At 41.4% G+C, this 22,048-nt stretch overlaps 1 protein-coding gene across 5 annotated transcripts in view; it reads right to left on the bottom strand.

Annotated features, from left to right (window-relative positions):
- TRPC4AP (transient receptor potential cation channel subfamily C member 4 associated protein) overlaps positions 1 to 22,048 on the bottom strand; it is a 41,739-nt gene that overhangs the window by 15,576 nt on the left and 4,115 nt on the right. For 2 of the 5 annotated variants that reach the window (XM_086623062.1, XM_086623066.1), the window contains 8 exons: positions 12,776 to 12,904; positions 12,410 to 12,526; positions 9,431 to 9,488; positions 8,239 to 8,294; positions 6,536 to 6,664; positions 5,186 to 5,387; positions 3,070 to 3,258; positions 1,230 to 1,372 (listed from right to left, as the gene is read on the bottom strand). In XM_086623062.1, the coding sequence (XP_086479188.1) occupies positions 1,230 to 1,372; positions 3,070 to 3,258; positions 5,186 to 5,387; positions 6,536 to 6,664; positions 8,239 to 8,294; positions 9,431 to 9,488; positions 12,410 to 12,526; positions 12,776 to 12,904 (1,023 nt within the window). Of the gene's footprint in view, positions 1 to 1,229; positions 1,373 to 3,069; positions 3,259 to 5,185; positions 5,388 to 6,535; positions 6,665 to 8,238; positions 8,295 to 9,430; positions 12,527 to 12,775; positions 12,905 to 22,048 lie in introns of those variants that run through there. The other 3 variants (XM_086623063.1, XM_086623064.1, XM_086623065.1) reach the window with 3 other exon arrangements.

The following is a 22,048-nucleotide window of genomic DNA, read 5'->3' as shown; positions in this document are numbered from 1 at the left end:
GCTTTTTTTTTTTTAACTTATTTTATGGCCAACAGAAATGGTATTTCTAAAAGGAATGACAACAGGATTATAAGTTTCTTATGGTAGTGATTGTGGTTTCTGCCAAGAATTGCTATTTTCCTCTATTTTCTGTACTATTGTACAGAATCTATTTCTTTTTAATGCTGAGTATCCGTTTGTAGGTTCAGAGTGAACAGGTTAGCTACGTTCAAGACTATGCTACAAATGCACTTCTATTTTAAATTCAGATTAAGAGATTTAAGACTGCCTGTGGTGAGTATTTGTGACTCCTGTACAGTGGGAGGTTATTAGAAAGGAACAAAATACTGAAGATAAACGTGCTCAAGCAACAGCCCCCCAACACAGCTACTCTTGCCTAACACAACAGGCCTTCAACAACTCGAAACAGTTTGATCCTCCCAGTCTCTAGTGCATCCAAATGCCCCTGCTATTCCAAGCTGCTCTGCTGAGCTGAGCAGACTGTCAATGTTGGAAACCTGTCAAAACTGCACCAATGGATTTTTATTTTCCCTTCACAATATGCTTTTGACTTGTTTAAATCAAACTACAGCCAAGTTGCAGTGACTGGTTTACCATAAGCCTACGGGAGGCAGGGAACAAATTATTTTTCGTTTTGAAAGCAAGAAATGCAAAAGGAACGGATGAGTGGGATTTCTAGGCAGCGCCTAGCGCAGACAGCACTGAAGTGTATCCTCCCAGCTGAGAGTTTAACAACACATTCACTCAGCTGAGACATGGGAACCTATTGCAAAAATCACCCACTCGGAAATCAACCCAAAGGATTTCCAAGAGCGAGAGCAGCCAGAGAAGGGGAAGGTCTGAAGGGGCTCTGTCCAAGCGCACCAGGAAGGGGAAGAACGCCTGGGTGCAGCTCCTGCAGCATCCAGGTACATCCACGCGCTTCCCCGCACACCAACAGGATGCCTCCTGCATCCATCCTGCACCAGAGCAGCAGCTCTGCAGAGACTGACCACCACTCCTTGACGCTGCTCAGCACCACTTGTGACAAGCCCTGCCCAACGGCTCCTTCCGGTTCTCAGCAATGAAACACTGCCTGTTTGTTTGTGCATCGCTGCAATGATGGGATTTGTCCAGCTTTATGCCTTGAGCTTTGCCCTTCATGTTTCTGTCTCCATGACCTAATTAGGGAGCGCTTACGTTTAAAGAGACACCAACTTCTGCACGCGTGACCGCTGACAAGTGCTCACCTGGTTCCTTTGCCTCCCCATGAGCAGCACGCAGAGAACATACAACACTTCCAGCTTGTACATGATTTCGTGCATGATCTTCATGGACTGCGGAAGCTGTGTTCGTGTTGAGGTGTTGGCCAACCCACTTTCATCTGAAGACTCTGAACAAGATGGAAAAGATGTGAGCCTGAGGCAGCTTCAACAGGAAAGGATTTGGTACAGTTATTACTTTTACACTGAAACACTGCGGATGTAATATCAGCATGTCTGCTTGAATCTTCTTCTCAACTAAAAATAGTGACATACAACAAATAATCAATTCAAATTAAATGCTACAGAAGATAAAAAATACAGCTAGAACTTTAGAGGAGATAAAAATTAGATTTTTTAAAATTACGTACTGTTTTTCATAATAAGCTAAATAGCATCATCTACCTAAAATAAGTAGGAACACCTGTATCAATTAACAGACTACTGCACCAGAAAGGACATGGCAGGAAAGGGAACAAAAGCAGGAGTGAGATTATCAGAAGCTTTTACTATTAATCTACTTTCATTTCATATCTCAGTACTGGTGTACTTAGACCACAGTTAAATCATTTTCATAGCCCTGTCTGGAATTCTACTGTTAAGGGCAGACATGGGATATAACACACCATGATTGCAAGTGGAAAACACGACAGAAATCATGAGTGACACAGACAAAGTAAATAAGGACATAGTGAAACTCGTAGGTTGCAATTCAAAAAGGAGTTGTTAGCCCTTCACACAATACATAACTAAGTGATGAACTGCCGTGCCACAGGATAGCACAGATGCTTTTCGAACCCATGTGAAGAAACAGTAACCAGGCAGACACACAAAGGAAGGAAACCATCAAAGACAAGAAGCATAGACACCACCTCTGACTCAGAAGTCCCTAAGCCACAAGCCACTGGAGACTGACGCAGTGTTCTGGGAAAGTATGTCTAGGTTTGCTTCGAGCTGGTGCTGCGGGTCAAGAGCTGTGACTGGGCATGTTCCACCTCCACAAAATTGCCTTGTGAGTTCTCTTCCAAAATACCAAGTGTTCTCCAGTTTCCACGAAGCTGGTGTGTATAAAGGTATGTGCAAGATGCTGCTGGGAGCATTCACATATTTCATTTTTTATGTATTTTCAGAAGTTTTAAGAATTAATTGCTACAAAACTAATGAAGCTGGGTAAGGAAGAAAGTTTTCCAAAGAAGCACAGAAGTAAAGATTTAGATACCAACATTTTGGGATAATTCTCATTACGTTACCGAGTACTTTGAGTTGTACAAGACACACATTGCATTTTTGTAATACTGAAGGGTGAAGAAACAAACCACACACCTACTTCAAAGCATCTTCCTAAGGTTGTGTTAACACTTCCAAACGCTCACTTGGAACAATTACTTTCTTTCAATTAATTTATTTCATTTTACTGGGAACTGTCCTTCCTTTTTAAATAAGAGACCACTTGCTTGGTACGAAGCGTTTGTACCTAAAGCCATCAGCCTAAGTTTTAGAGTAAAATGCTGGTAAAGTCACTTACCTCAGACGTGTGTTATTTTTGTCACTCCAGGGGAGATTAGTGCTGAGGATGTACAGCATTACAGTGTTATCTAAGTCTGCAAAGGGCACAGTTTGCCTTAAGACATTTCCTTTTGCTAACTTTAGTTCATGAAAAAAAAAACAACCACAACAGTGCTACATGAGAACAAAACGGGAGTCAGACCTAAATGCTGAGAAAAAGGGAATCGATAGCAGTTGAAAAGAAAAGCAACACATGGCAAACACTGAAAAAGGTGAAGATACGCATCAGCTAACAGTGGCTAGAGAAATGCAAGCCAGATACCTGTACTGCTCTGCTCTGCCTCTTCATTTGCCACTCTCATCAGCGCATCGAGGACTAGCGCATTGTCCAGCCAGGTGTACCATTCTTCCAACTCCTGGAGGAAGCTGGAAGTACCTGTTGTTTCAGACACTTTCCGTGTTGCCAGTTTGCACAATCGCTCAATGAAGCCTGGAATATTCAGAAGCGTAGCTGAAAAAGAAAAGTAATTTTACTGTGATTTAAGATCACCTACACGACAGTCATCAAATCCTCTATACCACAAGGTACGAAAACATCTACATTAGTAACACAGAAGAGAACACAGAAACAAATTCCATCTGATTAAAAAGATCCAAAGATGGAAGAAGTCAGTGCACTCTGCTATTAAGAACTAGAAGAGAGTGCACATACCCTAGGCACAATTCAGTCAGTGTTAAACTGGTTTGTGTTGGACTTACACTGGAAAAAAATTCATTCTACCCTACTCCAACTGCTTGTTTCCAGCCAATTCCTTTTTGCTGGTACTGCTGGTTTCCAGTTCACAGTGAGTCAGTATCAAGGAACTGATCTGGCTGAAAACTAAGTTGGCAGAAATAAAGCCCTTGGAAGGGGCAGCTCCACCTTCCGCTTCCTCTGTACGATGCCACCTTCATTTTACCTCCTGGGTGTTTGTCTCACAGCAAACTGAACTAGCCCACTTCAGCAGCCGGGCAGAAAGCTGTTAGCTTTTTAAGTACTAGTTTCCTGAATTAGTTCATCTTGGAGCAAAACAGATGGGGAACACATGACAGGAGTCCCAGGTTAGAGAGTTTTAATTGTAGTGAAACTGCACCCTTAGAAACAGCAGTTCAAGGAAAGAAGTTGCTGATCTGCAAAATGCTTGGGGAGGTGCTAGGAGCTGCATTTTGTCCTAAGGTTTTCACAGAATAACTTAAATTACAGGACTTGTTTATTATAGATACACAGCTAAGTCTTCACTTCACTACACATTTGTAGATGAAGCAGAAAAGGACAAAGAATTCAGCCATAAACATCATGTGAGACAGTTGGGAGTCTGCCCGATTGTACCACCTCTGAAAGAATAAACTCCCCGAAAAATTCTTCAAAATGGAATACGGTTTATAGTCTTAGATACAGTCTGTGATTGTGCAAACAAAAAATGATCTGCTTGGCTGAGTTCAGTTCTGCAGGATCCAAGCTTATTCAGTTCAACTAATTTAAACTTTGTACCCACACCTACATACACTTGCCCCTATAAAATTTCTCAGCTTCTGCCTGCTGGATTATGCTATCCATCTCTCACTGGATGCTTAGAGGTGGCAGCGGTTACAAAGAGTTTCATGTTCGTGGCTAAGACAGAACGCTGGATGGGAGAACCAGCTCCAAACCCCCTTTTTGCACTTCACGAAATTGTGTGATCTGGGCCTATGCAAATGTCTGCCTCAGAAGCTCAAAAGCGTTTCAGGGTAGTAAGAGCTGAAAACAGCAGATTTAACCCTTCACCTTGCCTAGAAAGATGAGTATGAATTTAAGACTTCTGCATCTGAGAAGTACTTAGCAAAATAAGGAAATCTGCACTGTGGCCAAAGTTGAGATTAGAGCCACAGCTTTCCAAGGCTGGTGTGGTAAGAGAGGGCAATGTGATTAATGTTAAACACACTTTCCTTGTTGATAAAGAAAGACATCCTGCTCAAGAGAATGTCAGGTAAAATCAGAGAAGAAACTGCTCCAACAGCAACTGTGCTGCATGTAGTTTTAGCTCAGGAATTCTTATTTTAAGGAGGACATGGAATTACTGAGAGTTGCTAAAGGGAAGGCCATGGAAGTGACTGAGGGATAGAAACCAAACCCAATTATTTTAAGCCATTCAAGTTGATCAGAGAGGGCTGAAATGACAGAAATTAACTCACATAATTACCAACATAATATGAAACTGAAAGCTACAAAGCAAGTTTCATTAACAGAAAAGACTGTTTCCAGGAAACTGCTGGACAAAAGCAAACAAAGAGGAACGCACCACAAGACAGAATGTTCACAGTATCCTCTAGAATCACATGCTACAGATGTGACACTGAGAAGAGGGAAACTTTACAGATTGTTGAGATTCTTTGGCTTTTGCTCACAACATAACAATTACCTTGATTAATTTCAGCACGAGAAGGACCCAAGTTTTTTTTCTGCTGGGCGTTTTTGGCAAGAAGCGTGTGCTTGTCATCGCTTCCTGTGTCAAGTTCAGAAATGGTGACGGCAAGGATCCTGCAGAAGTTGGCAAGCTGCTGCTGATCAAAACTGGACACAAGGCTCGCAAGATTGGGAATATCATCCAGTTGTATCATTTCCTAGAGGAGGCAACATCAACTGAGTTAAGTTGTACATGATATTCAACACGGGAACACAGCCAGAAGGCTTCAGCTACAGCACTTCCCTGAGAGACCTGTGTGTTACTGCAATGTTAGTAGAAGAGACACAAACAGTCCCTGAAAAGTGAAGAGCCTGAAACCACCTGTGATTTACAACTGCTGTCATTTATATTGATCAACTCGAGAAGTATAGCTACCCATTTTTTAAAGACTTAAAGTGTTTAAGTCAAATTTTGGGATCTTTTAAAAAAAAAAAATGACTAATTTAATACACAAATTGCATTTAGGTATTACAAAGTTTCAGTTCAGTTTCGCTTCTCTCAGTATTCTCTTTGAAGTGCACAAATAAGAACTGATGCCTGGATTCTTTTCCTTAGTCTTCATCAAAAGATATGAAAAAGGTGCTGAAAACAGCTTTCATCATTTATGTTCACACAAACTAAGCTTGTTTCTTATCTCGGGAAGTACAACATCCTCAGCTTTACTCTAAAAAGACAGTAGCAAGTTACAGGATCCTGACCCCCTCCACAGAATGCACACAGACACGATTCATTCAGGGTTTTCCCAGGATTACACGTCTAATATTTTATTTGCACCACACCAGGCCACTAAGCCATAGTGATGCTGGCACGCAAGTTCAAAACCCTAGTTTGTGCAGAAGACTTCAGTGCCCTGTTCCCCCAGCCTACAACTTCAAGTAATCTCAGAGAGGTGACAAACCCCAAGGTAAGAACAAGAAGCATGGGAAGCCTTCCAGATGTCAGGAAGACTACTAAGATATCTGAGGTGTAATCAGAAGGCGAGGATGAATAATTAATTTGAATGAAGTTCATTTTCTTGATTTGAAATACTGGTTGCACCTTAGTGAGAGCTTGGCACTCACCCCCCCATCACTCTCTGCAAGGTACGCTAAAGTGTTACAAGTTTGACACCACACGCATAACTTGGCTTGTGTATGACATGTGATTGAGTTAATGATCGCTGTAAACAGTCAGGTTTCAAATAAGGCACAGAAGTGAGAATGCTGGCTTAGAGGATTATCTTCAGCAACTCTTCAAAGGAACAGCTGTCTTTCCTCTACTGGCCTGAAAAGCCATACAATTAAAATTAAGAAACCAGTAACCAACCTTTTTAACTCCCAGGATATCTTCAATGAGCGTTGCAGTTTGCAGGAATGTCTTTTTGTTTGTCATCAGTGTAAACAGGAACAACACAAAGTCGTTTCTCTCCGCCAATCGCCTCGTGACTCCTTCCGTCTGGAAAGCAGCAAGATGCACACACAGACCCAGAGTCAGAGCCCACCTCGACAACCTACACGCTACAGGCACATGCAGGACAGTTTTACAGATGATGTGTTACCAAATCAGCTATTCCTGAAACCGGGAAACATCGTGTTTCTGGTGACCCAAACTAGCACCAGTCCTTGTCTGAAGTTGACATGACGTTGGCAAAAACTACAGGCTCCAGGATGAGAGGCTTCATCTCAAGGCAGTTGTTTACTTGCCTGAATCAAAAGTAAACACTGCATGCCTGGAAATAACGTCAGAGAGGCTTGTCTCTGCTTTCCCACACAAACTGTAACCAGCTCCATTTTATGGCATGTAAATGTAGTCCCCAGATTCCTCCTAAACTGCTGGCATTGCTCTCAGCTGGGCAGAGTCTGAGCAATCAGACTCAAGTGTTGGCCTTAACCAACTCGGTGATGAACCCAAAAGTCACGCTAAAGCATGAACTGGGGTTCATCACCGAGTTCGTTAAGGCCAGCTCTCACACTCTGATGCTTAAAGACAGCTTTCCTGCTCAGATCTCTGCTTAGAGCACAGCCAGTCTTTTCTGGAACTAAATTTAACTTAAAACTACATCCTTACCACTTGCAAAGCTGCCTATTATCAGTGCTTACAGAACTAGATAAGCTCAGATGCTCCCTGAATATTTACACATAAGCATACGAACAGTTAATATTGCACAGAAATCACTCCTGTGGCCCTGACCACTTCGCATTCAAGAGAGAGCAGTAATACTGAAGTGAATTAAAACAGCAGCTAGTCTGCAAATTGCAAACTTATTAGCATATTACACTATTCACAGTTTGCAAAAGTTGCGTTACCTGCAGTTAAAAATAAAATAAAATAAAATAACATAAGTCAAGTAAAAGTGTTCCCTCTCTTCCCCCTCCTATGTGTACACAGATACTTCATAGTGAGAACATGATCTATTAAGACTCAAACTCTTGAGATTATGTTGATGTCTTTGGAAGAGATCCAAGCCAGTAACAACCTTTTTTTAATTTGTTGTTAAACAACACTCCCTAGGTTATGACATAATAAACTGTGTAATTAAGTAAGCATGTGATTTTAGCATCAGTAATTTATTGGCAAGACATTTCAACAAGTCTTTAACCTAGCGTCTGTCTTAGCCCTGATCTGCCATCAACCATACTGAACTAATATTCAGGAGTTGCAGGATCAAACTTCAAATGCTTTGCCAGCACCACCACTGAACAGGACCAGCTGTAGCTCAGGTTAGCAAGCATCCATTTCCAGTTTCAAACAGTAAGTTTGAACACAACAAAGGCTGACATGACTTTCCTATGGAACCACGGATACAGAAAAATCCAAGAGGATTTAAACTTCACAGTGTGGCTAAGAAAACAGAAATTATTTGAGTAACACATCAAAATACAGGGTGCTCCTATATTTAACTGAAGGAATTTTAATGAAAGTTTCAGAGTAAGTTTAAATTATGCTTAGAATTTGGAGTCTGTATGTTGTCATCAAGTGGCACATGTAAAATGACCAGCAGGACACTTTTCCATAGCAGTTGTACTTACACATATACACGTGTTGTACAGTATGCTTAGACAGTCCTTGATGAGGTCATCGCTTACTGCAAAGGAGAACACAGACATTCACTAGCTATACGTTGCCAAGGAACACTGATGTCCACAGTAGTGACATGCATAGCTATATAATGGGTGGGAATTTCAGGCTAACTGCTAGCTCAGATCATATCTGCAGATGCCTTGGAGGACAGAAACCAGAGGAAGAAACACCGTACACCTGACCTGTTCACATGCTTTCTTCCAAAATGATTATCAGCACTGTCTAAGACCACAGACAGAGATGTACTTGTGGTCTAGTGCACTACTCAGTCACACATAAAAGAAAATGACAGGATGTAAACAGTATTTTTGGAAAAATGTCATAGATCAACCCAAAGTTTGTGAATATGAAAAACTGCTGAGATGTGTATTAGCTCCAATCGCTAAGCACGGGTTAAAAAAAAAACAAAACAGGACAGTTCATGTGGTTTTCTTCAGACAGCATCAGGAATTCACTGAAAAGCTTTCAATCTGATTTACTCCAGCATTTTAATATTTAAAATATGTTTTCAGTACAAATGTACGAAAGCTGCTTCTAGCTCAAGCTGAAGTTATTTCACCTTTGAAGTTCCCTGGCTGACGGGCGTGAGTGCACCATGACATTCCTTACCCTCCGAAGGGTTCAGGGAACCAGGGGGATCACAGACGGGAGAAATGAAAACACTAAACTAAAGCTGCTCCAGAAGGAAAGTTGTGCTGAAGCTACTGCCCCATTGACAAGTTCTCTTTACAGGAATTTGGAAATTAGTAGTCACTGTGACTAGGTCAGGAAAACAGCATACTTTTCATTATCTCACAATCTCTGTAACTCCTATTACACAAACAATGTTTTGTGGCTTGTTATTAATAATTGTTAACTGCAGCTATAGCCACTAAAAGTTTCCAGTGATTGCAGATTTACTGCACTGAGAGAAATATGTTATGCTGAGTGCACAGATATTCCTAAGTTGTGCTTTGCAACAGGTGACTATCCTAAATCCCATCAGGAATCAGTACCACGGAGAACAATGAAACCATTGATTCATTTAGCAATAGGAAACTGCTGGTATGGAAAAGAGAGTAACAGAAAAATAGAAAAATTTCTGTCTGAATAAGGACACAAGGCAAGAATGAAAAAAAGATAAAACATCTATTTACTTACTTTTCTGCTTCTTTTTCTGTGTAATAAGAGTTGGTCTCATGAGAATTTCTACTAAAAGCTGTAACAACAAGATAACGAATTAAGAGAATAATCATTGGGATACAAATAACCAGTCAATTTGTCAGTGACAAATCCAAATTTAGTCCTGTCTCTGCTGAAGTCACAAAGGTGAATAATGGAAGCTCTACAATCAAACCCCACTGGTATCAAAATTACATTGACAAAAAATAGTTGGTTTTGCCCTGAAGAAATAGTAACAGTTGCATACAATAATCTCCCACTGGCGAATTTTAAAGAATTTGAGTTGGCAAAGAATTTAATTTCACTTGCATCCAGATAACATCAAGGATGGCTATCACACATCTCCCCAAATGATGAATCTTTAGCAATAATCTGTAATGAGATGCAAATTTCACAAAAGCTCTCCCTAAATCTTCCTGGGCTTCAAAACACACTTCAGGTCCAGACATAACCAAACTTAGCTGCTCCAGATCTTAATCTCATCAACAAAGAGCAAGCCACTGCTTGTGTACATGCACCTTAGATGTGTACTTACATACACCTTTAAAAACATGTGAATTGTTGTCTCATTTCTACTTCAGGAAAGTAACAGTCAACCTTCCAAGCCTAGACTACGGTTGGTAGATGTAGAACTCATCTTTAATTGTTCTAGTCTATAATGCTGGTTTATTTTAAAACGTTTTTAAAAAATAGCAGTTTATTTAAAGATGAGAGTTAGCCACTAGAAGGAACTGATGACTTCTGCAAGAAGTATCCCGAAAAGCCCCTGGTTTTAAAATTCAGTTTAAAATTGTTAAGAGCAATGTAGGCATCACACAGTCAAGTCATGCCAACTGACAACATACTTACATTTTACAACTTCCTCTATTTGTTCCAGCTTAACTTTACCCTTCTTTTAATGAACCACCTACCCAGACACAGAGGAAAACATCTGATGGCACTAGAGGCACTGCCCATGCTTTAAGCACTGACAAATAAATAGAGAGGCAACTTTAAAGAGGAATATACATTTTCCAGCAATATTGTAACAGCAGCTGTAGGGCACCAGTATGGTAGAGAAAAAAGACTGCAACAGTAGTGTAGTGCTCATATTAATGGCTCATGTTTTAGGAAAAGAATGCACACCTCAAGGCTCCATACCCAAGATCAGCATCCAAAGATATCCCTGTGCACTTGGGATGCAGGGCACCTGCTCCTCTCCTGGGAAAGAACACCTACTGCAACAAGCCTCTTTTAAGGGCAGCTGCAGTCATGATTGCTCCTGCCTTGCCACTGAGGGGACCTTTTCAGCTAGTATTTATTTTTTCCTGGTCAATACTATAACCCACTATGCATTTATCACCTTATTCCTGCAGAACTGGTGTGCTCCTCACATACACTCCAGGGACTGGACTGCAGTGGTGTGAGACACTCCTTGGAGAGGGCTTTCTTCAGCCATCCTACTGAAACTGCAACAATATGCAGCAAGAAGCGCAAGAGTCCAATGGCAGAAAGAAAACAGGTAAGCGGGTGCCTCACCAGAGGCAGAAGGAGCAAAAAGGGAGTCATGAGATCTTATTTCTTGGAATGGGGATGCATTCAGGTCCAAAGTCCACCAGGCTCATGTATAAGTTTGTGCTCTCGAGTAGTATTTTACATGTATTCATATAAAGGGAGGAGACACAAACGTGCTTTTGTGCTTCCTTGATGTAAAGGCTGTCAGAATCCCAAAATATTTTAAGGAATATACTATCACACAGTACAGCATACAGAGTACACTGGAAATACAACATCCTTCAAAGTTACTCACAACTGACTGTTCGAAATGCTGCAGTACAGATACAGCACATGGCACACACAGAGCCAGCAGATTAGACTACTTCCCTTTCCAGTCCTAGAGTAGCATTTTCAAAAACATCACACTGGCTTCTACCACTGCCTTTAACCAGGTTAAATCCACTTGTATCAGCCAAGTCTCTGGCCATAGGACCAGGTAATTACAGTGTATCTGATATTTACCATCTCCAGCCCAAGAAAAAAAAACAACCCCCAAACAACAATCAATAAAAAAACAAACAAACCAACTCAACAAAAAACAAACCCATGCTTATTTAAACATGAAACATAAAGCCATTTTCTGTACATTCTTATGTTAAAAGCACCCCTACAGGAAGTAACACTATCTCCCTTGAAAAACAAGGGAAATTTAGAATATTTTCATACAATGTTCTGAATTGCTTGGGTAGCTGAAGACTTTTGTCCTCAGTTGACAGGATACCAGCAACTAAACCAATGCCAATTTCAAAATGACATAACCTAAAGACATATTTTACTTTAGTAAAATTCCAAGTGTTCTAAGCATTTTAAGTTCTAAATTCTAAGCATTCTAAGTGTAACAAGAGAGAAGTTGCAAAGATACTGTTTAGTGAGACCAAATTAGGGGGAAAAAAAAAAAAGCGGGAGGAAGAAAGTGTCAATTAGTTCACTGGAAAATACAAATCATACATTTCTAATGAAAGCTAAGATCCCAGAGTCCATCACCATAAAATGGAGCAAACTTGGCTACTTGTGTAATGTAGATTTAAAATAAATAAACGAAAAGATACATTGCTAGAATGGCTACAGAAACCTCGCAGTTCTGTTTAAAAACTTTTCCATAGATGAAATAGTCCACATTGCAGGTGAGCAATAAACACAGACAACCTGGCTAAGAGAGTGCCCTAGTGTGCCTAAAAAGCCTTTTTTAAGTTAAAAACAGACTACACCTCACTTTTGATGATGCAATACCTCAGAAAATATACCCTTTCACATTTTGATTAACAGAAACAGGAACGATTCTAATGCTCAACATCAAATTGGTAAAGTCATTCTGTAGCTTGTGTTTAGAAGCTTCAAAAGCCTCCAAGACCTCCCAGATTTCTCAGTGGTATGACTATCACGCAAAACCCTTTTGATATCATTGAAAAAACCCACACTTACATCGACTCCTCCAAATAAATCAAATGTGTATGTATTTGGGAAAGTGGACTCTTGAGCAGCTTTTCTATCTTCTGTAACAAATGCCATGGCTTCCATTGAAAGAAGTGGAGAAATTTCCTGCATGCAATAAAAAAAAAAAAAAGAGTTCAAAAAGAAAACGGTTCATCAGCATAAACACAACTGACTACCTGTGTAATCTACTGACTAATCAATTACATGCATTCCCAGCTCCTATCTACCAGCCAACTCACAGATACCATCATGCAAACAGTTTCAAAAATTAGTTAGAATATGACCACAGCAGATTTTAAAGAAGGCAGTAACAAAATAACCCCTAGCTTTCCAGAAGAACAGTGCAGATAGTACCTTTAAGATGCTTTGGCACTGGGAGAAATCACTGTTTGGGTGGCTATGTTCATATAGCTTTTGCAACAGTAAGGGAATCCCATTCCATTTTGCTTGTTTATCTCTTTCCTTTAACAAGGCCTCTGTGATCTGCAACAAAGGAAAAATGTAATTCCTATGTGTCCAATGCTTCACAACCAGGAAAACCACCTCATCGCTTCCCCAAAGTATCAATATCAGAATATGATAGAAAAATAGTTCATTGTAGAGAGCACCATTACAAAATCCAGTACCTCTTTCTATATAACAATTTATCCAGGACTGGTAGCTGCAAAATTTTACAGATGGTCACAGTATCTTAAGCAGGATGGGGCTTGAAGCAGATGTTATCATTTAGAGTACTTAATCTCATTCCATATTTTCATATTGATCAAATATTTTTTAATGGGAACATATTAGTCACTGAATAATTCCATTAGTAGGATGCTGACTGACAGGTCACTGAAGAAGGAATGTGTGCCCTCAACCCTACTAGGTGCCCCTCACCTTACACAAGCCTAAGGTAGACAAAACACTGAAGATGGAAAGGCTTCATTCCTCATCACATTCCACTACTAATGAGTATTTCCAAGTCCCTGGAGCCATTATAGATCACAGCAATGACCCAAACCACTACGATTTACAAGCAGACTCCAGAAGAAAGTATCAAAGACACAGTAAAATTTCCTCTGTAGTCTTGGGCTGGTTATAAACAGAGACCAACAACTAAATCAGTCAGAGAACAACACTGGCATTATGCTCCGGGAAACAGGCTGCAACCACAAAAAAGAACACCTTCATGTCTGCTCCTACATTCGTGCAAACTTTCTCCAATTTCCCTCCTTCTCTGCAAAATATATATATAAAAAAAAAATCAATATTCCCCACTGTATTTTATGCCTGAGAAACAAACGTAGCAGCAGCACAGGCTAATGAGTATTCTGCTGAGAATTCACAAAAGATGTTTTGAAGGCTGAACGCTTCCAGGTTACTGCCAGGGCATGCTGTAAAGGAAGAGTTCCTCATCGAAGTTCACCATCCAGTCAATGCTGATCAAAATTTAACCTCCTTCCTTAACAGCACTTCAGAGGTCCCCAAAACCCCGAAACAGGGACTTACCCTTGTACAGAAAGGTAAGGCAGACAACAATAATCATAACCAGCAGCATTTCTGCCTGGTTTTACAAAATTTTTATATGCCCTCCAAATAAAAAAACAAAATAAGGGGAAGAAACCTCCAATCCTCAGGCCAGCAAGACTGCATCTCAATGAAATATTTGTGGATTTTCTCTTACTCCTACACCTAAACCTCGAAGATGCTCTTGTTCTGTGTAAGCCACTCTCAGAACCTTCCTGTGGTTAACTTGCCTCCAGTCTGCTTAAATGTTCCTTGTTAATAGTTAACTGCCAGGAAAGCTTGCTTCTTATTCTTTCAGCCAAGACATCCTTCTCAGATATAGCTCAGTGTACAATGCCAAAGGGTCATTCAATTCCTCATTAGACAATTATATCCCAGTTTCTGAGAATTTAACCCTTTTCTCTGCTTGTTAGACAGCATACGGGAAGACCAGGAAACTGATGCAAGCACATGAAAACTCACACTGGCAATGTTAGCTGCTATGAGTCCTCGCCCTTCTTCTAAACTTCCCAGATTAGGGTTCTTTTCCCAATACAATACCCAAATTCATATCTAAGAATTTCAAGGCTCTTGGAGCATCAGGTTTGCTTGCTACAAGGCGTGACTGAAGCAGCATGAGCAAACCTGGGATATAAAACTCACCAGTTTTTAACTTTTCTCTGCTTCCTGACTTGTGAATTAAATGTAATCATCTAGCACTGCTGGAGAACGACACAGAGTTCCTTCTAAAGGAGGCCATTCCCAAACAAATGCCAGGATGAAACCAGAAAGTTAAAATGGCTTCTCATCATCTGAACTGTGAGTAATGGTTCAGCTCCTTTGAAGTCACAAATTTCCACTTCTCCTTCCAATACCCATGACAGAGCGAGCAAGAGGAGCTCTATCACTATCCCATCTCAGGTGTGGGAGGAGTACAACAGCCCCACGAGCAGCGGGAGGAACTGGATTAATTGCTGGGTAAAGCGCAAAGAACTCGCTGCAAAATGCCAGGGAAAGAATCCAACTGTCTGGCTCCAGCTGAAGTGGAAGATACCACAGGCAACGATGACGTGCATGGCTGCAATCTCAGGTTCCAGTAGCACAGTGCAGAATTCAGCATCCAAGTACTCTCAGAAAAGGCCAAAAGCCCTCAATGGAAGTCAAAACCTGGTCTTGGGCTCAATACCGCATTCGTTAATCACACATACGCTTCTTGGTTTGGGGCAGGATCCACCTCCACTCTCGTTTCTGTACGAGCAGGTCTTCCTCTCCCTGTCCTGAATTCCGAGAGGCAGTTACTCGTGCTGATCTGCAGAAAACTTTTGGAACTGAAATTCTGAAAGAATGAAGCAAACGTTTCCTTGCTCTCATTTTCTTTTAACTTCTTTCAAAAAAAACCCCAAAACAATCCACCAACTTTTTTCTTTCTCTTGATTTAATACACGTCTTTGGTTTCCTTGCAAGCTCTAGCTTGTAGTCCCTATTCTGTATTTATGAGGTTATCCTGGCTCTGAATATTTCCATTGTGGCAGGGCAGTATTTGCCAACGCAAAGATTCTGGATTCCGTGGAGGGATTAAAACTCAATTAGACTGTATGGAGCTGTCTTTCTTTACAACCATTTTGGTTAAAAACTGCGTCTCATGATTTCTGTAACAGCAACTAGTCAACGGTTTTAATTTATAAGTTGGTTTCCTTTTTGCTGGTTTTGGGCAAACATTATTGAATAGTCATCAAAATAAGCACTGGATCTTTTGGAGCCCCTTTCCCTCTCCAGCATTTTTTTTTTTTGGTCTCATCCAAGCAGGATAAAGCCAATCCAACACTGATTGCTCAGAAATTTTCTTCGTTCACCAAACAGCTCTGGATAAAAACTCTGAAATCTTGCATACAAAGTTGGGAAGTTAGATACTATCTAGACAGAAGAGCAGGTTGCAGAAGCCCAGCTGGAAATGGCATCAATTAAAGGAAAGGGGCTACCTAACTGATGACTGCAGGGGTTATGAACCATCACACCTTACTGGCATTAAAAGATGACAGAGTAAGTACCAATTACTTGGAAAACAACAGAACCAGTGTCAAAACTTCCCCACCACAGAGGCACAGTAACCCAAACTGGTACAAACACCAAGACACCACACAGTCAATTCTGACAAGTTTGCTATAACCCAATTTTTGAATCACAAACCAAGAAACCCAAGGGACAGCACGCTGTGGCTCTCCAGCAGCAGTTACGTTCCAGGCAGGCCCCTGAAAAGACGTGGCACACGCTAGCTCAAGCCCAGGCTCTGAGCTCCCAAGCTGTGTCCTGGTCCCAAGCATCTGCACGATGCCAGTTTTACACCGCCACTTTACTGAACACTGTCCACCAGCCAGGTTGTCAGACATCTAACCAGTATCAGCCATCTCCTCCTCCTCCAGCTGTGCCGGAGGCCACGGCAGCCTGAATTTGCTGGAAAGGCCATCAAAGACTTCCAAGAGGATTTAAGTACAGAGTTAAAAATGTGTCACCAAGCCCATCCATGACTGCAAGGTAGAGCAGACTGAGCCGTGTTCTCTCCAAAGTCTCCCAAAGGACTGGAGCCCAGGATTTACCAGAAGATTACTCCAAAGACTGATAACTACCATTGGAATACTTTCCTACTACATTTTAAAGAATTTTTGTGCATAATTTTTCTTCAAAGTAAACAAAAGGCTGAACAAAGCAAATCTAAATGTTTATTTTAAATTTCTTCCTAATCCTCCTGTGTTGTAAATCCTTTTAAAATGCCCTAGAATCCATTAGCACAATGGTCAATAAAAAGTTATGAATAATATCTGAATCTTCATCAATCTATGAAGTTATATGTTAATAGAACTTCTATGAAGCTGTATGTCAATATCTACCTAAATCCATCCCTTGATCAGTTGCGTTCCTCTTTCCTTTCTCCCTCTCCACCTTGCTGCAGTATTTGCTGTTGATGTTCCTGCCCATGACTATCCTCCACACACAGTCTTTCCAACAGAAGCAGCTTATCCTCCTGCCTGCTCCATGCCTGCGCCCCTGTCTGTGGTCAGAACTGCATTACAAGCACTGCTAAAACATTTGTTACTGGCCTGACATCTCTTGTAGTCACAACTGCTTCAAAATCCCTTCCAGTGAGGGTTTTCCTTTCCATTTGTGTTCCTGCATTGTGCCAATTTTCATTGCCCTACAAAGAAAACCTCCTATTTTCCTGACCTTGTCTCCACCACTTTTCTAAGCTGTGGTCAGTGACGCATCTCCATGTCCTCCCATAGCTGCCGACGAACTGAGGGCCCAGGAGCACACGACAACAGCAGAAATACCAGGAGCTAATCCTCCCCTTTGCCCTCCAGGGGAGGAGTAACCGTTTTCTAAAAAAATTGTGTCTCTACTTCACATTTTACCCTTCAACCATTTCACTGTCTTGCTGAACACTCGCTAGAGAAGGGTGTTTCCTGTGATTTTTCAAAAACTATAAAATAGTGACTCAGGTACCCAAGAATCCTTTGCAGCACTAAAGGATTCGTGCTGTGATAGACTTTACAGCTATGACACATCAGCTGTAATTTTTCTTAATCCAATTTTTGGTTGCAATCATGCATTGAGGTAAGATTGGAAGCGCTTTAAAAAAAAGCAGAATTTCCATTCACGGTATTTTCCATGACTACTTCTGCTGTATATGTTCAAATGTTCTGAAAGTTTAAAAGGAAAAAGAGGCACAAGATTATGGATCTCAAGAAACAGACACATGGTCTCTAGATATTTTTAATAAAACCGAAGCCTTTCCACATCCTTTCCTTCAAACCTTTTAGGTTGTATCTTTAAAAACCAGGAAACTAATATTTGTGCAATTAAATATTTAATTTTCCCCTGAACAGTAATAACTTCGGAAGTCATCTCTGACAGATTGCCAGGAGAATGATTATTCAGTATTTTGGGCAGCGCCCTGTCATCCCAGCTCTTGATTATATTTTCCTTTTCGGTCACTAACAAACATGCATCAGCCTGGCTGAGCTGCCTCCTTCCCCACACAACTTTTCACCAGGAAGCCCACAGCCAAGGCCAACGACCCCTCCACGTTTTCATCTTAACACGACGACACGCTACAGAAACACAGCTGCTGGCCTACGCAGCGATTCCGGAACGCCTTCCCAGGGAGAAGCCCTGAACTGCTCCTCTGCAGCTGCGAGGCAGGAAACAAGACCGCCTGTCACCAGCTGGGTCTTCTGCACCTAGCTCTGACAAAGAACATGTCAGTCCTCAGAATTCTATAGATAAAAGGAAACTTTGCTGGTGATATTAAAGCTGGGGGAAATCCATGCAGGAACACCCATTTCCAGCCTCTCTCTAGCTCCTACATTATTCGAAGTGTGGATCAAGTTTCCCATAACTAGTGTTTCTCCATCCTCCACAACCCTGGATGGAGCCCACCACCCTTCCTCCTGCCAACCCAAAAGCCAGGCATGGACCCAGGGACACAGCGTCCCAGGGTAAAACCTGCCGTAGCTCCTAGCCAGGTCCAACCATCTCCACAACTCCCAACTACTGCTCTACTCAGTGTCACTGGAGGAAGAGCTACTCTACCAAGACAAATAATAGGTCTCATGAATCTCAAAACCCCCCAGTGTTTCTCAGAGCAGAACAACTCCAATACAGACCTTTAACACCAGCAGCTCTTCAAAACCCCTACAGAATTTACTGGACAGTAACAACAGCTACTAATGTTTGTTTTGATGATCTCACTCTGAGACAAATACATCAACTAATATGTAAAATTATATTAACTTCTCAGTGATTACTCTTTCCTTGGAACTGCTTAAGTTTCTTCTTTAACTTATTTTGAAAGAACGCAAAATCTGTAGGGACAGCTGAGAAAAAACAGAGGGGCAAGGAATACCACATCTACCACGGTTTTCTTGCCCCTGATGTTCAGCCCCACAAAATAAGACTATTGAACTCCAACACCGCCAGTTTTGAGCACTTTTAGAGTATGACAGAGCTCTGGACCCTGTTACATAAAAAGCATATCCAGGCTTTCCAGTACTCACTAGCTGGCCTCTACCAGAGAGGTATAAGCCTGCTAAGACCCGTACAATTAGAGCTGCTAAAGTGGATTATATTCACATGAATGTTTTTCTGTTGTTGTAAGGAGGAAACAAAACTGACCAGAAAACAAAATATTTTCTCAGAGTTAAAGAGAAACTACTAGAGACTATCGATCATCTGTAATGATAGGAGCTGGAAATCTGGATGTCTGAGGCAGAAAACATTCTCCTTCCGCAGAGAGGTTTTTTCAGAGTGGATAAGGACTATACTGCTAAGGGAAGCATCTATTCCTAGGAACAGCTGGAAAAATGGACTCTCTTTTTTCCATTCTGATTGTTTCAGCTAAGCCTTGGCAATCCTGTGAGAATGTGAGACCAGTGCTGACGATCTGCTCTTGGGACTGCACCAGAAGAATGTTAGTTTGCCAACAAATCACTCGTTAGTCCATTACTACACTGCTCTGTCTACAGGGATTCACATGGCTACACCTAAGTATCTTCTGGTTTCATGTTGTATACATGCTTTCCACAGCTGGCTTGCAGCAGGTGAAATGTGTGCCCTCTTGCTAAGGGCATCTGAGCTTGATCAGCTGAGGCAAAAATGTTCCTTTGCCTTCAAGGAACCACAGCATAAACCCCAGCAGGTCTTATTTACAGTGCCTGTGTGCACACAGCACAGCCGTGCCAAGAGCGGGACTACAGACCCGCCAGTTCGCAAGCAATATTCTTCCTGTGCCTATCACTTCTGGAAAGTTGGTCTGCTTCTAGTTTACCAATATCTCAAAAGCCCCTTTCTCTTCCTTTGTACTCAGTGTGAGGGCAAAATGTGATACAAGGTTATGCAATCTGATACCAACGACTGAGGCTTGCATCCAGGGCTGATGCTGGCAGCATGGCTAAAATGGATATACGAACAGATAATAGCAGTATCTACTGAAACCTGGTTTATCCATCAATGTTGCTCTTATTAATAATAAAGAGTCCAACCAGCAAGAAAGCTATGGCTCCTGCTAGGCGAGTATAGCAAGAGCACACAAGGATCCAGATCTCAGAGCTTTGCTGGCCTCAAAACTGCCAGATATTCAGATAGCTGTTGTTGTCAAACATATTTTTATGTCCCTGTAAGATCAGGCTGATGAACTTGGAGATGCAGGCCTGTCAACAATTATCCTTACCAATTCAAAGATAAGGCCCTGCTTTCCTCATACAAAAAGAGATCCTGAGATCACCCAAAAAGAGTATGCAAAGCTTCCTTTAAGAATAAACGCCGTTGCTGCCCACAGAAGGGCACTAACTGTCTCCTGGAGATCAGATGCTGAAATACAGTGACAATGCTGTGGTAGAACACTACTCGGACGGCAGGTGCCACAGCAAGGAATGGTGTTTCCCCATCTGTCTGAATTAAAGTCTTGAAAAGGGTTTCTCTTCCTCACAGGATACCAGCAGTGCAGTCCGTGCAGCACATGACCCAAAACTTCCTTGCAAGGAACGGGAAGAAAGAGCTCGAAGGACGTTCTCCCGACTTGTTCTTCTAGGCCTCAACACAGCAGCTTGGAAACTTGATCTGCTCTCAGGCTTTTCAGGAGCAAATGAGTTGAGAAACTTAAGCAAGTGGCTACACTGCCACTGAGGAGTCAACTGGAGGAAAACTACACACATTTTGATAAAGAAATAAAACTTCAAATGAAAAGCACCCAAAACTGCCTCGTACTTCTTTAAAAGTTACATCAAACTGTTTTATATTTAGACAGTCTACAAACAAAAAACTGCTTCAAGGTAAAAGCACAGAGACACGTAATTTACGAAGTTCAAAATCATTCAGAGGGTTGTTCCCCTCTCCTTAGTCTAAGGGATTTAAAAATGTATTCCTGCAGCATTTATGAAGCACTGGGAGCCCTGGGCATCCAAGTTTAAGTCTTTCAGGGCAGCACGGTGATACTGAAATTTATAAAAGCAAAACAAACCAACCAGCCAAAACATCAGCAACAAAAAAAACACCTCAAACTCAGGAGAATGTAACTAGCAGAACTTTCCTTGATTACTGCAAGAGCCTGGTCATCTGCTTCAGCAGTTATGACCAACAGTTCATAAAAGCCCCAAATTAAAACACAGTACCACTGCATTTCTCAAGCAAAACGAAGCCCAGAGCGGAGGTGCCACCCTGACAGATTACACCGGTGCACAAGGTTGTTGCAGGTTTGTCTGACTTACATCGCTGTGATGGTGGGGGAGCGAGCGAGGAAAAGTGTAGAGGCAGACAAGTTAGTGAGACAACACGCTGCTTTGTCTATGTGCCATATGAGATATGCTCCTAAAACTACTCCACAGAAATAACTTCCTCCAAAAGAGACCATATAGGTTTAAATTCATGCAAATGATTTGCTTTTTCTTAAGTATTAACCAAACTAGTAACTGAGCAGGCAGCACCATAAGGAAAAGGGCTGTTAAAAATCATCTCATGCTCTTTCACCTGTCCCAGCTACAGAATGAGGCATGGACATTTACGATGAGCAAGTCTTCTCTTAGTAATTCCTCAGAATCCTTGTTAACCAAGGAAAACACTGTTGTCTGCGCTAACGAAAACCACTTACAGAAAACCCACTTTTTTGTCCCATTTCAACTGTTTTAAGATACTTTAGCTCAATAAATCACCACCCTAATGCAAATTCTTTACCCCACGCTTCAGTTTTCGCGTCTTTGCACTATTTCACATTCAATCTGTAAAACAAACGCCAACTACTTTTCACAAAAAGAAATGAACAGCCCATCACCCATGAGCAGCTCCTTTAAAAAGCCAGCACACGACAGGCACTAGCCCAGGTTAACGAGCTGATTTCACTTCTTGGTATTTCCCAGCATCACCAACTGGGAAAGATGACAAATTTGAAACAGACCTGGAATAGTTTCATGGAAAATCAACAGCATAAAGCCTATCCTATCTCAGAGCTAAAAGGTCTCCGGAGCCCTAATATAACGAGGTTGCCTTTGTCCATCAAATATGCTTAAATTTGGATGCTGCATTGTTACAGTTCCAAGCAGATCTTCCTTTCTTTGCAGGAGAGACCCAGAATCTCCTATTACCAACCAAACA

This window comes from Tauraco erythrolophus, chromosome 18 (genome assembly GCF_009769465.1).
Source record: "Tauraco erythrolophus isolate bTauEry1 chromosome 18, bTauEry1.pri, whole genome shotgun sequence".
NCBI lineage: Eukaryota > Metazoa > Chordata > Aves > Musophagiformes > Musophagidae > Tauraco > Tauraco erythrolophus.
The sequence above is the reverse complement of the archived record's forward strand: the minus strand, read 5'-3'. Positions and strand labels throughout refer to the sequence as shown.